Raw genomic sequence first — 16,355 nt, 5'->3', positions numbered from 1 at the left:
CACACACACACACACACACACACACACTGCCTCACCCTAGAACAGGTAGAGCACAGGCAGCAGCAGTGCAAGCTTCTCACACACACACACACTGCCTCACCCTAGAACAGGTAGAGCACAGGCAGCAGCAGTGCAAGCTTCTCACACACACACTGCCTCACCCTAGAACAGGTAGAGCACAGGCAGCAGCAGTGCAAGCTTCTCACACACACACACACACACACACTGCCTCACCCTAGAACAGGTAGGGCACAGGCAGCAGCAGTGCAAGCTTCTCACACACACACACACACACACACACTCACTGCCTCACCCTAGAACAGGTAGAGCACAGGCAGCAGCAGTGCAAGCTTCCCTCACACACACTGCTCACCACAGAACCCGTTCGGCACAGGCAGCAGCAGTGCAAGCTTCCACTACACAGCCCCACCACAGAACAGGTATAGGACAGGCCACAACAGTACACCCTTCCTTCGAACACACACACACTGCCTCACCATAAACCAGGTATATAGTGTAGGCACCAACAGTGCAAGATTTCTACACCCACTATCCCTAACACTAAATGCAGACATGCTACCCCACCACACATGGATAGTGCAAATGTCCAGTACACGCTGATGTTTCATGTCCCCTTTCACCAGCTCTTAAGATGATGATAATTCATGGCACCAGAGGCTGCACGGTGTCATGTGATTCTTCTCCAGCACAAGCTTTCTCTTGCTAATATCCTTTTGAATGCATCAGGTGGAAGTTAGTTCCTGTCTTAGTATCAGATGCAGTTAGACGTTTGCTAGTCCATAAGCTGACACTTCCATTAGCAGAACACCTGTGTCTTTTCCAGCATCGGCCCCTTGTACACCGGAAATAAAAACCATGCAAAGACTGAACAGTGCTCTGCCTGTATGCGCATCTCCGTGCATCCCAGCTGCCATGCAAAGGTGCACTGAAGGGGAGGGCTTTTGAATCACAGGGGGTGAAATTCTTGGATCATTTTATCTAAGTGCGGTTTGGGCTATTTTTCCACCCTGCCCAGCTGCATATCCCTGGAGACTGGAGGTCCTGGTTGCTTTAGTCTCTCGGCTCCCCTCTTCCTGCAGCCGCATGAGGTTCCCAGCAGAATCGTGGTGCTCGAAGGGCTGTCGCTGGCCCCCTCGCTCCACTCGTGAAGCCGGCAGCCGACTCGGCCTTGCCCAAAGCCCCCATGCTGCAGCTGCTGTGTTACTTCCGCTAGAGGTCGTGCCCCGCCCAGAGGTCAGTGTGGTCCCTGGGAAGGGAGGCGGTGCTTATGGAAGGTCTCCTCCAGGAAACTGGCCAGCTTCTGAAAGTCATCCTAGAACAGAAAGGGAAAACACGTACGTTAACAGTGACCAGGGTCCACCTGTCAACCAGAACTCTGTCTCGACATGACTTGTGTCCTTCTGGTGTCCGCGCTCTGATTATCCCCCATTAGTTTTTGAATCCTGTTCTGTTATTAGCTTCTCTTTTTCTTGCTGTGGTCTGAAGATCATTTCTGTGTTCCGGGTCTGTCGCGGCACTACAAAATCCCCAGCGATTATTTAAAGATAGTGTTCGGTGACTTTACCTTGTGAATAAACCCATATTGCACCAGCTCCAACGCAATCTCCTGGGAGCTGTCAGCTGCGGAGAGAGGGAGGTATGTTAGACCAGAGGATTTGGGAACCAGGGGACTGTGAGCAAAGCACTGCAAGAATGATTTGTTTTATCTTCTGCTTTTCACACACCTCACCATCCTCCGTGCAATCACTTAATCTCCCTTCTGCCTGGTCGGTGTGAGCTATCTGATAGGCATCTTTCCTTATCTTCCCTCCCTTTCCTTGGGGGTCTCTGTTCTGTGCTCTGTAGGGCTTGGACTTGGTGCTCCTAGTTTTACAGCGCCATCAGGTCAAACATTGCACCCAGCCCTTTATAAAGCATTACAAACCAACCCAATTAAGATAATATGGCAACGTGTGACCTCGCACTCCACCGAAGAAGGATTCTGCTATTCTTTATTATAGGAGAGGGAGTATGTCACTAGGACTATGCCATTCTGTATCGTACTGCAGGAACTATATCACTAGTTGTCACATAATACTTCAGCACTATCCTTAACACCCACCCAGGGTTATCCCAGTGGAAGGTCCCATCAAGCATTGCTCAGGCCCATCTGCACCTGGGCATGTGCTTTTATGCATGCAATCGCCCACCTGCCGGCTAGGTTCCTTTTGGCTTCTAGACAAGTACCCTGACTGCAAGCTATCAACAATTAGTAAGAACAGTGTACAGAAAATAAGATTTAATTTGCAAACAGTCAATAGGTAACCTAACAAGGAATCATCTAGTTAATGCTAACTAGACAGGTTTCACTCTATTTAGCTGGTGCCTGGGCAGGCTTGGAAAAGGCTGTCCTCACAATGGTGTGTACAGCTGGAACAGGGCTAGGACTGCAGAATACTAGTGTGAGTGGTGGCCTAGTTTTCTGTGTCTGACCGGTAGCACCGCAGGATAGCACAATCTTAGAACTCCCTGCGAATACGGGGAAACATCCTGTCCATTCCTCACGCTGACTCAAGCATTCCTCCAGTGTTGTAAAGGTCAGAAGACCATCTGCAGGTTAGCTAAAGGGAAATGAGCTTTCTCTGGGGGAAACACAAGATCCGGGCCAAAACCAGGAATCACAGTGTACATAAAAAAAACAAAACCCTGGTTTTGCCACATTAGAACTCTGCCGTTCTGTATTATATTACAGGGGTTATATTACTGGCACTGCCCAATTTTGTGTTATAGCACAGGACCGTGCTATATAATAAGGCCAGGAACCACTCCAATTTCAGTTCACTCTCGCTCATCTGGAAAACGTGACCTGCACCAAAGATTTCCTGATTTTTTTTTTTATTTTGGATAGGCTGTGCAAAGACTGCGGTTATTGTTTGAAGTTTGTTCTTCTTCTGCTTTAAATTAGGCAGCAAAGTTGGGAACCTCAGAGCGGCAGGGGCTGCTTATTAAAATGCACCAAAAAGCGCGTTTAGTAAAGCCGTGAGGGCTTGAGACAATGGCACGTTAAAGTGCAGAAATGGCGCATGTTACAAGTGTACATCACCCTGCACATTTAATGCGCAAAACACGTGATGAGTAGTAAGGGGAAATGTCCTAATTCTCCTTTGCACCTGCTGTGGAAGGAGTTTATTTCCAGCTCTCGTGCCGTCACTCCCTCCCAGATCTCACTTAGGGGATGGACTCTGAGTCCCCATATCTGCAGGTCTCCTGAACTTAAGGCCTTTATCTTAGATCCCCCAACATGCAGAGTCTGTTTCAGGAGCAGACTGCCCTTCTGTATTAAGCACATCAGACACCCGCCTTGTCCCCCTCACTGATCCTGGCTGGAGAACCTGGCCTTTCAGCCACAGACTTCCTGTTATCTCATGACACACATCCTGTCTCTCCTCTTCCTCTGTAAAGCAAAGAAACGGCGAGAGCCGTACTGGGAAGTAGGTCGCAGCTCAGCTGTCGATGTAGCTTGTCTTCCAGCTTCAGGAAGAGGGTGAGCTGGGGGAAAGAGAGAAAGGAGAGAAGCCGTGTCAGAGGGAGACTTGCACACACTACCAGACCTGCTCAGACTTACAGGATTAGAAGCCTGCACACTGAGTGAGTGTGTGTGTGTGTGTGTGTGTGTGTGTGTGAGAGGGGTGTGGGTCTGTGTGAGCGAATGGTTTATCTAGCACTTGTGATCTCCACCCCTTCTGTATAGAGCGGAGATGCAGACACTGTACAGGAAACACCCCAAGAAGTATCTCCACACTGCATGAGGAAGATCTCTTCTGAATTTGGGCCGAAGACAGATGCCACCAACATTAGCGTCTTCTCACAAACAAAAAACGCAAGTATTGGGGCAAAGATTATCTGATGCCAGCTTCGCTGGGTCGGTTATGTCACCTGACTCCAGATTCCTGAAGCGAGTTTTATTTTCTCAGCTCAGTCACTACCTGTGCTCAAGAGGAGGGTAGAGAAAGCACTTCAAGTATGCCCTCAAGGTCAACGTGAAAAATTGAGTTGGAACAAGAGTTCACCACAAGGATTTCAGTCCTTCTAGGCCCTGCGATAGCAACAGGAGGCAGAAAAGCAGGAGTGGCAGAATCAGTGCGTCATGGACAGAACCTAGGGCCAGCCATCCCACTCGTATTGTGCTGTCGGACTGCAGAGACAGCAGAGAAGAGACTGCTTGGATCTTGTGACTGCAGAGACTCTGAGACAAGAGCGGTTGGGTCCTGTGACTGCAAAGACAGCAGAGAGCATTTGGATAGAATTAACAAAACTGAAAGTGGATAAAGCCATGGGCACAGATGAGATACATCCCAGATATTAAGGGAGCGCAAAGAGGCGCTCTGCAGTCCGCTGAAAGACTTGTTCAATAGATCCCTGGAAACAGGCCTGGTGCCACAAGGCTAGAGAAGGGCAGTTGTGGCTCTGATCCACAAAAATGGAAGCAGAAAGGAGGCTGAAAACTACAGGCTGGTTAGCCTCACCTTGCTGGTGGGAAAATTAATGAGACTCTGCTGAAAGAAAGAATAGTCAACTATCGACAGTCCAGTATTTTCCAGGATCCAAGGCAACATGGTTTTACCACAGGAAGATATTGTCAAATGAATCTGATTGATTTTTTTGATTGGGCAACTAGAGAATTACATCAAAGATGAGCACTTGATGTGATTTGTCTGGATTTCAGGAAATCTTTTGATACTGTTTCACATAGGAGACTCATGAACAAAATGAAAAGCCTGGGAGTGGGTTCCAAGGGGTAGAATGGATTTGAAATTGGTTGGCTGACAGATAGTAGTGAGTAGTGGTAGACACAACCTATTCTGAGGAGAAGAGAGTGATAAGTGGAGTGCCTCAAGGATTGGTTCTGGAACTAGTTCTGTTCAATACCTTTGTGAGTGATAATGTGGATGGTTTAGAAGAAAAAGTTTGTCTTTTTGCAGATGATACTAAAATCTGCAACAGAGTTAGGAATTATTAGGAAGGGAATGGTAAATAAAACAGAAAATGTCATAATGCCTCTGTATCGCTCCATGGTGAGACCGCACCTGGAATACTGTGTACAATTCCGGTCACCGCATCTCAAAAAAGATATAGTTGCGATGGAGAAGGTAGAGAAGGGCAACCAAAATGATAAGGGGAATGGAACAGCTCCCCTATGAGGAAAGGCTGAAGAAGTTAGGAGAAGAGATGGCTGAGGGGGGGATATGATAGAAGTCTACAAAATCATAAAAGGACTTGAACAGGTAAATGTAACTCGATTATTTACTCTCTCAGACAATAAAAGGACTAGGAGGCACTCCATGAAGTTAGCAAGTAGCTCATATAAAACTAACTGGGGAAAATTATTTTTCACTCAACGCACAATAAAGCTCTGGAATTTGTTGCCAGAGGATGTGGTTAGTGCAGTTAGTGTAGCTGAGTTTAAAAAAGGTTTGGATAAGTTCTTGGAGGAGAAGTCCATTACCTGCTATTAATCAAGTTGACTTAGGGAATAGCTACGGCTTATTAATGGCATCAGTAGCATGGGATCTGCTTGATGTATGGGTAATTGCCAGGTGCTTGTAACCAGGATTGGCCACTGTTGGAAACAGGATGCTGGGCTTGATGGACCCTCAGTCTGACCCAGTAAGGTGACTTCTTATGTTCTTAGAGTGGACACACCTGAAGTAGTAGAGAGAATGAAAAGTGATCTAAGAAAGTTTGAGGAGCAGTCAAAGGTTTGGCAGCTGAGATTCAATGCCAAGAAATGTAGAGTTACGCATTTGGAGTGCAAAAATTCAAAGGATCTGTATGTGATGGGGAGGGAAAGACTGGGAATAGATCTCGCGGTGATAGTGTCTGATAATCTGAAGACAGAGAAGCAATGTGACAAGGCGGTGTCTAAGGCCAGAGGGATGCTGGGCTGCATAGAGGCATTACCAGCAGGATAAAGGAGGTGTTGAAGTCCCTGTACAGGTCTTTGATAAGGTTTCACCTGGCCTACGGAGAAATTACTACTTACCTGATAATTTCCTTTTCTTTAACACAGACAGGTGGATGTACCTTCCTGCCCTATTGACTGAGTATTGGAGTGGTTGTTTGTTAATAGTCAAGATTTTGATAGTTTGTCCACAATTGTCTTTTGCAGCGAATACTGGCAGGCTGTTGTCACTGCCGGGGTATATATACCGTGACGTCAGCTTCGCTCTGTCTCCATCTGCTGGTAGAGATGCATAACACACTTCTTTTGGATCCATTTGTCTGAGAGCTAAGAAATTGCTCAGTTCTGGAAACAGTATCTCAAAAAAGGTAGAGGCAGGATGGAAGCGGTCTAGAGGAAGGCAACCAAAATGGTGTGGGATCTGCACTGGAAGACTTATGAGATGAAACTGAACGACCTAAATCTCTGTGTACCCTGGAGGAGAGCAGAGGAGAGACAGGGGAGAAATGATACAGACTTTTAAATACCTGAACGGTATTAATGATGCACAAGAATCAAACCTTTTCCAATGGAAAGGAAACTGTAGAACTAGGGGTCATGATATGAAACTCAAAGGGGGAAGAGTCAGGAACAAGGGGTCAGGAAATATTTCTTCATGGAAAAGGTGGTGGATGCCTTGAAGGCCTTCCTGGAAGAGGTGGTAAAGACCAGAACTGTAATAGAATTGAAAAGGGCTTGGCATAAATAGAGAGGATCCCTAATGGCTTGAAGGATGGAAATGAAAAACGAGGGTAATCCGCACAGAGCGGCGGTTAATCCTTTAAGAGAAGGCATGGGGGAATGAACTATAAATATAACAACAACTTTTTTGGCAGGCTGGATCCAGCACTTGGGTCTTTTTCTGCCAACGTCTGCTGAATGACCATGTTAGAAGAGATTGGTTGGGTCCTGTGACTGCAGAGAACAGATCGGTTAGGTCCGGTGTCTGTTCCAATATCAATTGCAAGGATTTTGAGGTCTTCTTTGGGATGGCTCTAGCTCCTCCCCCCTCACTGACTCTCTGGTTCATCATTCTGGGTGCAGTAAGTATGGAAAGTGACCTTGAAAGGGCCAGCGGCGGGTGAGTGCTGCTGTGGAAGCTAAGGAAAAGGCTCTGAGTCCGGGTCACTTACGTGCCAGCATCTGCCGTCTTCATTCACCTCCACGTTACACTGCATCTGGACTACCTGGCGGGGGGGGGGGGTGGAAGCAGAGGAAGGTGTTACCATGGCAATAAAGAATCCCCTCTGCTCAGCCACGGGAAATATCGGCCCCTAAGGGTAAACTTGAGTGGTTCTTTGTCTCCACGGCCTTAATCTCATGCTCTCCCTTCCACACATAGCAGAAGAGCTGGAGAATTAGCAGCATAAAGCACCATCCCCGGAGCGTTCCCACAGGAAGCATTCAACACCTCCAGCTGAAACTTGCTGCACCAACAGAAGACTATCCTAAATGAATATACTCCAGGGAACAAGTTAGATGCCAATATTCAAACATGCTGCACCAACAGAAGACTATCCTAAATGAATATAATCCAGGGAACAAATTAGATGCCAATATTCAAACATGCTGCACCAACAGAAGACTATCCCAAATTAATATACTCCAGGGAACAAGGTAGATGCCAATATTCAAACATGCTGCACCAACAGAAGACTATCCCAAATTAATATACTCCAGGGAACAAGGTAGATGCCAATATTCAAACATGCTGCACCAACAGAAGACTATCCCAAATTAATATACTCCAGGGAACAAGGTAGATGCCAATATTCAAACATGCTGCACCAACAGAAGACTATCCCAAATTAATATTCTCCAGGGAACAAGGTAGATGCCAATATTCAAACATGCTGCACCAACAGAAGACTATCCCAAATTAATATTCTCCAGGGAACAAGGTAGATGCCAATATTCAAACATGCTGCACCAACAGAAGACTATCCCAAATTAATATACTCCAGGGAACAAGGTAGATGCCAATATTCAAACATGCTGCACCAACAGAAGACTATCCCAAATTAATATTCTCCAGGGAACAAGGTAGATGCCAATATTCAAACATGCTGCACCAACAGAAGACTATCCTAAATGAATATAATCCAGGGAACAAGTTAGATGCCAATATTCAAAAACTCAAAAAATTGGCAATTATAAAAATATATCACATGTTTTCATACATTATACCATAAATAGTGACATACATATTTTTTATTGTATACAAACATTTTTTTCTAAAGACTTCAATATATTTTACAATATTTATTCTTCAGATACATCGAGTGAATATCAAATTTTCAAAACACACAATCATTAAAAAACTACCAATGATACACACATTCATACAATTAAAAAATATTTCTATGACAATTTTGCACTCCCTTTCTTTATAACACCATTTCCCCACAAATTGATGCTTCCTTTTACACTCAATTTATGGGGAAATGGGGTTATAAAAAAAAAGAGAGTGCAAAATTGTCAGAGATTTTTTAAAATTGTATGAATGTGTGTATGATTGGTAGTTTTTAATGATTGTGTTTTTTGAAAATTTGATATTCATTCGATGTATCCGATGAAGAATAAATATTGTAAAATGTATTGAAGTGTTTAGAAAATTTTTTTTGTATACAATAAAAAATATATACGTCACTATTTATGGTATAAAATATTCAAAAACTGGCAAAACGGAAAACCTATGCAGCTACAGTTAGCCGGATAAGTTATCTGCGACATTCAGTGGGACAAGCGTCCCACTGACCATCCCAAGCAAAGTTATCCGGCTCACTGTAGTTGGATAACTTTAAACCTAATGGGATATTTTTTGAATATCGCCGGTCAGACATAAAGTAATCTGGCTACTTTTTGCTGGATAACCTTATCCTTAACTGGCTATATTCAAAAGATAGCAAGTTACGTGCCAAGTTGTTGGGGGGTGGGTGTTGTGTTAAAATAGAGCGATTGCGAGCCTACGGTCCCTCTTCTCTCCCACCCAACTTATAAAAGCTTGACCTTGCCAGGCCGAGTCTCCATCCACACCCCCCCCCCCCCTAATGCCAACCCTAACCCTCCCGCTACTTTCCAATGTTTTATCTTCAGCCTGGATCGTGATAGCAAGCTAGGACATGCCAGGCCCGAGGAAGCTTCTCTAGGAATGTAGAGTTTCAGCATGGAGCTTCTACAGGCCAAAGACGCTCCCTAGCAACGGCAGATGCGTCAGGCCCAGGTCGCCGTAGGCTGCTACTCTGATCCAGGCTAGAAAAAACCCAAAACATTTTGGAAGGCACCGGGACGGTTAGGAGAGGGGTGGGAGACGGGCAGGGGGCGAGACTGGCACCAGCTCCGGCTCTTTCATTTGTATGACGATGAGATGGAGGGAGAGTTTCGGGGAGGGAGGCTGCAGGCTCGGCTCACTAGGAGCTTGGGTGGGAGGGAGATTTTAGGTGGATAAAATCTAGCTGGATCTTTCAGGGAGGAGTGAAGTGATCCAGCTAACTTAAGCCAGTTATAGGTGGAAGTCTTCTAAGTTGGCAAGATAACTTCAGACCTCCTTCAGAGCAGGCCTAACGTTATCTGGCTTTGTATGGACGGATGACTTGCTAACTACAGCATGAATAATCCAGACCGAAACGTGGTGTGTGCTATCCAGAGCATTACCAGAGAAATACCACACTGTGGCATGCTACGATAGGAATACTAACTATAGCATGAATAATCCAGACCGAAACGTGGTGTGTGCTATCCAGAGCATTACCAGAGAAATACCACACTGTGGCATGCTACGATAGGAATACTAACTATAGCATGAATAATCCAGACCGAAACGTGGTGTGTGCTATCCAGAGCATTACCAGAGAAATACCACACTGTGGCATGCTACGATAGGAATACTAACTATAGCATGAATAATCCAGACCGAAACGTGGTGTGTGCTATCCAGAGCATTACCAGAGAAATACCACACTGTGGCATGCTACGATAGGAATACTAACTATAGCATGAATAATCCAGACCGAAACGTGGTGTGTGCTATCCAGAGCATTACCAGAGAAATACCACACTGTGGCATGCTACGATAGGAATACTAACTATAGCATGAATAATCCAGACCGAAACGTGGTGTGTGCTATCCAGAGCATTACCAGAGAAATACCACACTGTGGCATGCTACGACAGGAATACTAACTATAGCATGAATAATCCAGACCGAAACGTGGTGTGTGCTATCCAGAGCATTACCAGAGAAATACCACACTGTGGCATGCTACGACAGGAATACTAACTATAGCATGAATAATCCAGACCGAAACGTGGTGTGTGCTATCCAGAGCATTACCAGAGAAATACACACTGTGGCATGCTACGACAGGAATACTAACTATAGCATGAATAATCCAGACCGAAACGTGGTGTGTGCTATCCAGAGCATTACCAGAGAAATACCACACTGTGGCATGCTACGATAGGAATACTAACTATAGCATGAATAATCCAGATCAAAAAGTGGTGTTTGTTATCCAGAGCACTACCAGCGAAATACCACACTGTGGCATGCTACGATAGGAATACTAACTATAGCATGAATAATCCAGACCGAAACGTGGTGTGTGCTATCCAGAGCATTACTAGAGAAATACCACACTGTGGCATGCTACGATAGGAATACTAACTATAGCATGAATAATCCAGACCGAAACGTGGTGTGTGCTATCCAGAGCATTACCAGAGAAATACCACACTGTGGCATGCTACGATAGGAATACTAACTATAGCATGAATAATCCAGATCAAAAAGTGGTGTTTGTTATCCAGAGCACTACCAGCGAAATACCACACTACAGCATGCCGCACCCAGAGCATTTCTAGGGAAATAGTGTCCTACAGTATGGCAAAGGATTAGCATAGCAATACCATGCTACAGTGTGACAAGTCCAGAGCATTAGCATAGGAATAGCACAATATAGCGCAGTGGTTCCCAACATTTTTTATGCCAGCGAACATCCAGCACTGGTTTTACTTTGTCGAGGCACAACATACTTTACCTCTCTACACCCACCCTCTGCATCATAATCTTTTCTCCATCACCCTCCCTGGCATAACTACCATTTCATTTCATTCCATCCTATCCCTCCTCTCAACCCCTTGCATCATCGATTCTCTTACCTTCCCCTCCCCTGGTTATTATCACCTTCCCTTCTCTTTCCCCCATCCCCATGGCATCTCCAGTTCCCTCCCTGCCAACAGTGGTGGTGACAGCTGTGAACTGCTTTCAACTTCTCTCTGCAGAGTGCCAAAGTTTCATGCCTTATCAGAGATTCACCTACTGCAAAGTGGCACCTAGCTGAGAAAGTCTGCTGCAGTGTAACTAATCCAAAGCATTACCACAGAAATACTGAACAATACTGTGCCAAATTTAAAGGATCATGAGCTAGGAAGAAGTGAGGGGTAACGCCTGGGATAAGCACAGAGGATCCTTAGCTGTGGGGGGACTGAGGGGTAAAGCCTGGGATAAGCACAGAGGATCCTTAGCTGTGGGGGAGTGAGGGGTAAAGCTTGGGATAAGCACAGAGGATCCTTAGCTGTGGGGGAGTGAGGGGTAAAGCCTGGGATAAGCACAGAGGATCCTTAGCTGTGGGGGAGTGAGGGGTAAAGCCTGGGATAAGCACAGAGGATCCTTAGCTGTGGGGACTGAAGGGTAAAGCCTGGGATAAGCACAGGGGATCCTTAGCTGTGGGGGAGTGAGGGGTAAAGCCTGGGATAAACACAGAGGATCCTTAGCTGTGGGGAGTGAGGGGTAAAGCCTGGGATAAGCACAGAGGATCCTTAGCTGTGGGGGGAGTGAGGGGTAAAGCCTGGGATAAGCACAGAGGATCCTTAGCTGTGGGGGAGTGAGGGGTAAAGCCTGGGATAAGCACAGAGGATCCTTAGCTGTGGGGAGTGAGGGGTAAAGCCTGGGATAAGCACAGAGGATCCTTAGCTGTGGGGGAGTGAGGGGTAAAGCCTGGGATAAGCACAGAGGATCCTTAGCTGTGGGGGGAGTGAGGGGTAAAGCCTGGGATAAGCACAGAGGATCCTTAGCTGTGGGGACTGAAGGGTAAAGCCTGGGATAAGCACAGAGGATCCTTAGCTGTGGGGGAGTGAGGGGTAAAGCCTGGGATAAGCACAGAGGATCCTTAGCTGTGGGGGAGTGAGGGGTAAAGCCTGGGATAAGCACAGAGGATCCATAGCTGTGGGGGAGTGAGAGGTAAAGCCTGGGATAAGCACAGAGGATCCTTAGTTGTGGGGGGAGTGAGGGGTAAAGCCTGGGATAAGCACAGAGGATCCTTAGCTGTGGGGGAGTGAGGGGTAAAGCCTGGGATAAGCACAGAGGATCCTTAGCTGTGGGGGAGTGAGGGGTAAAGCCTGGGATAAGCACAGAGGATCCTTAGCTGTGGGGGAGTGAGGGGTAAAGCCTGGGATAAGCACAGAGGATCCTTAGCTGTGGGGACTGAAGGGTAAAGCCTGGGATAAGCACAGAGGATCCTTAGCTGTGGGGGAGTGAGGGGTAAAGCCTGGGATAAGCACAGAGGATCCTTAGTTGTGGGGGAGTGAGGGGTAAAGCCTGGGATAAGCACAGAGGATCCTTAGCTGTGGGGGAGTGAGGGGTAAAGCCTGGGATAAGCACAGAGGATCCATAGCTGTGGGGGAGTGAGAGGTAAAGCCTGGGATAAGCACAGAGGATCCTTAGTTGTGGGGGAGTGAGGGGTAAAGCCTGGGATAAGCACAGAGGATCCTTAGCTGTGGGGGGAGTGAGGAGTAAAGCCTGGGATAAGCACAGAGGATCCTTAGCTGTGGGGGAGTGAGGGGTAAAGCCTGGGATAAGCACAGAGGATCCTTAGCTGTGGGGGAGTGAGGGGTAAAGCCTGGGATAAGCACAGAGGATCCTTAGCTGTGGGGGAGTGAGAGGTAAAGCCTGGGATAAGCACAGAGGATCCTTAGCTGTGAGGGAGTGAGGGGTAAAGCCTGGGATAAGCACAGAGGATCCTTAGTTGTGGGGGAGTGAGGGGTAAAGCCTGGGATAAGCACAGAGGATCCTTAGCTGTGGGGGAGTGAGGGGTAAAGCCTGGGATAAGCACAGAGGATCCTTAGCTGTGAGGGAGTGAGGGGGTAAAGCCTGGGATAAGCACAGAGGATCCTTAGCTGTGGGGGAGTGAGGAGTAAAGCCTGGGATAAGCACAGAGGATCCTTAGATGTGGGGGAGTGAGGGGTAAAGCCTGGGATAAGCACAGAGGATCCTTAGCTGTGAGGGAGTGAGAGGTAAAGCCTGGGATAAGCACAGAGGATCCTTAGCTGTGGGGGAGTGAGAGGGTAAAGCCTGGGATAAGCACAGAGGATCCTTAGCTGTGAGGGAGTGAGGGGTAAAGCCTGGGATAAGCACAGAGGATCCTTAGTTGTGGGGGAGTGAGGGGTAAAGCCTGGGATAAGCACAGAGGATCCTTAGCTGTGGGGGAGTGAGGGGTAAAGCCTGGGATAAGCACAGAGAATCCTTAGCTGTGGGGCAATGAGGGGTAAAGCCTGGGATAAGCACAGAGGATCCTTAGCTGTGGGGGAGTGAGGGGTAAAGCCTGGGATAAGCACAGAGAATCCTTAGCTGTGAGGGAGTGAGAGGTAAAGCCTGGGATAAGCACAGAGGATCCTTAGCTGTGGGGGAGTGAGAGGTAAAGCCTGGGATAAGCACAGAGGATCCTTAGCTGTGAGGGAGTGAGGGGTAAAGCCTGGGATAAGCACAGAGGATCCTTAGCTGTGGGGGAGTGAGAGGTAAAGCCTGGGATAAGCACAGAGGATCCTTAGCTGTGAGGGGAGTGAGGGGTAAAGCCTGGGAGAAGCACAGAGGATCCTTAGCTGTGGGGAGAGTGAGAGGTAAAGCCTGGGATAAGCACAGCGGATCCTTAGCTGTGGGGGGAGTGAGGGGTGAAGCCTGGGATAAGCACAGAGGATCCTTAGCTGTGGGGAGAGTGAGAGGTAAAGCCTGGGATAAGCACAGAGGATCCTTAGCTGTGGGGGAGTGAGGGGTGAAGCCTGGGATAAGCACAGAGGATCCTTAGCTGTGGGGGAGTGAGGGGTAAAGCCTGGGATAAGCACAGAGGATCCTTAGCTGTGGGGAGAGTGAGAGGTAAAGCCTGGGATAAGCACAGAGGATCCTTAGCTGTGGGGAGAGTGAGAGGTAAAGCCTGGGATAAGCACAGAGGATCCTTAGCTGTGGGGAGAGTGAGAGGTAAAGCCTGGGATAAGCACAGAGGATCCTTAGCTGTGGGGAGAGTGAGAGGTAAAGCCTGGGATAAGCACAGAGGATCCTTAGCTGTGGGGGAGTGAGGGGGTGAAGCCTGGGATAAGCACAGAGGAGCCTTAGCTGTGGGGGAGTGAGGGGTGAAGCCTGGGATAAGCACAGAGGATCCTTAGCTGTGGGGGAGTGAGGGGTAAAGCCTGGGATAAGCACAGAGGATCCTTAGCTGTGGGGGAGTGAGGGGGTAAAGCCTGGGATAAGCACAGAGGATCCTTAGCTGTGGGGGAGTGAGGGGTAAAGCCTGGGATAAGCACAGATGATCCTTAGCTGTGGGGGAGTGAGGGGTAAAGCCTGGGATAAGCACAGAGGATCCTTAGCTGTGGGGGAGTGAGGGGTGAAGCCTGGGATAAGCACAGAGGATCCTTAGCTGTGAGGGAGGGGTAAAGCCTGGGATAAGCACAGAGGATCCTTAGCTGTGAGGGAGTGAGGGGTAAAGCCTGGGATAAGCACAGAGGATCCTTAGCTGTGGGGGAGTGAGGGGTAAAGCCTGGGATAAGCACAGAGGATCCTTAGCTGTGGGGGAGTGAGGGGTAAAGCCTGGGATAAGCACAGAGGATCCTTAGCTGTGGGGGAGTGAGGGGTAAAGCCTGGGATAAGCACAGAGGATCCTTAGCTTTGGGGGAGTGAGGAGTAAAGCCTGGGATAAGCACAGAGGATCCTTAGCTGTGGGGGAGTGAGGGGTAAAGCCTGGGATAAGCATAGAGGATCCTTAAGAAGACAAAGGCATTGCACTAGTAGTTAAATTGCGCAGTCCTTATTTGCCATGAACTGTTTCTGAGAGCAGGGTTTCATTACCTTCCTGGTCTCTACTTCCACAGGTTCCGGGGTTGGGGTTTTGCTGTGCTGGATTTCCTCTTGGGTGTGGGAGAAAGCTCGTGGGAGGATGTGAGGACGGGACACTGCAAAGTTCATGAGGGGATAGATGCCATTTCTGTGTGAAGACAGTCAGAGAGTCGGTGAGAGGGGGGGGGGGGGGGGGGAGACAGAAGCAGAGAGATCTGATTGTTCGCTTGGAGAGCTCGTGCTTAATTGGCCTTTGGCCAAGGAGCATTGCTGCATTGGTGATGCCGGCCCGCAGGATCCGGGTACTGTGGTCCTGCTGGAACCTGATCCCGTCACTGAGCAGCAGGAACACGCAGGGTGAATGGAAGGAATCATTAAAGAAAAACAGAGAGACCCACACACCCAGAGACCTACAGCAGCCACAGGGCCATTTCACCAGCAAAGGGAGTAGAAACACTAAGGAGAAGCTATGACTTACCTGTTAATTCTCTTTTCTTTACTACTCCTCCACCCAGTCAGTAACATTTGGGTATAGTCCCATCGTCCAGCAGCTGCAGGCAGAGTTCTTTTTAATGATGTCCAACGTTCATATATCATGCATGTAACCAGTATAGTCAGCGTGCTATTACCAAAGCTAAAATCTAATCTACGATTACAAAAATCGAAAAATAATTATAAACCAAATATCTTATTGAATCTCCTAAACTGCATATTTAAATTCTAAAGTTTCAAAAATGAAGAAAAACATTATTTTAAGAAGAAAGTGATCTCACTCTATAACTATTTGCTTAAAACCTATGTCCCAAAGTATCTAGATTACAATTAACTGCTTAAAATGAGAACATGAAATCTCGGTACCATACAATTAAACACTTCCAGAGCAGGTTTCCTGACTGCTGTAAGTGAAGAAAAGGAAAGGAAATTAATATGTAAGTTACAATGTCTCCTTCCTTTTCCTTCTGCTCCACTAGTCAGGAACATATGGGAAGTACCAAAGCCTATTTAGTCAGGGTGGGTGGATGCCGCTCCCGCTTTCAAGGCAGTTGCTCCAAAAATTGCATCCTGTCTTGCGAGAATACCCGACTTATAATGTTTGGCAAACAGACTTAAAGTTGTCCATATGGCCACATTACAAATGTCACTTGGACTTACTACTCCCATTTCTGCCCATGAAGCAGACTGCGCTCTTGTCGAATGAGCCTTAATGAACTCAAGAGCTTGACATCACTGCAACAGATAGGCTGAGCATAT

At 47.3% G+C, this 16,355-nt stretch overlaps 1 protein-coding gene across 1 annotated transcript; it reads right to left on the bottom strand.

Moving 5' to 3' along the window:
* Positions 1–322: 322 nt before the first annotated feature.
* Positions 323–15,274, bottom strand: LOC115085813 (nuclear receptor-binding protein 2-like). Its single transcript, XM_029592259.1, has 5 exons — positions 15,117–15,274; positions 7,135–7,188; positions 3,486–3,549; positions 1,586–1,641; positions 323–1,333 (listed from the first exon to the last, which is right to left on the bottom strand). Exons 1-5 carry the CDS (start codon positions 15,231–15,233, stop codon positions 1,256–1,258), a joined length of 369 nt encoding a protein of 122 aa, XP_029448119.1. The 5' UTR covers positions 15,234–15,274; the 3' UTR covers positions 323–1,255.
* Between the last annotated feature and the right edge of the window lie 1,081 nt (positions 15,275–16,355).

Source organism: Rhinatrema bivittatum, chromosome 2 (assembly GCF_901001135.1).
Source record: "Rhinatrema bivittatum chromosome 2, aRhiBiv1.1, whole genome shotgun sequence".
Taxonomy (NCBI): domain Eukaryota; kingdom Metazoa; phylum Chordata; class Amphibia; order Gymnophiona; family Rhinatrematidae; genus Rhinatrema; species Rhinatrema bivittatum.
Note: the sequence above shows the minus strand (reverse complement) of the source record. Positions and strands in the feature narration are given on the sequence as shown.

Coding starts and splice junctions, on each gene's coding strand:
- LOC115085813 (XM_029592259.1), bottom strand. CDS start 15,233: ATGAACTTTGCAGTGTCCCGTCCTCACATCCTCCCACGAGCTTTCTCC. Junction 7,189..15,116: donor TGGAAGTAGAGACCAGGAAG/GTAATGAAACCC, acceptor CCCCCCCGCCAG/GTAGTCCAGATGCAGTGTAA. Junction 1,334..1,585: donor AATATGGGTTTATTCACAAG/GTAAAGTCACCG, acceptor TTTCTGTTCTAG/GATGACTTTCAGAAGCTGGC.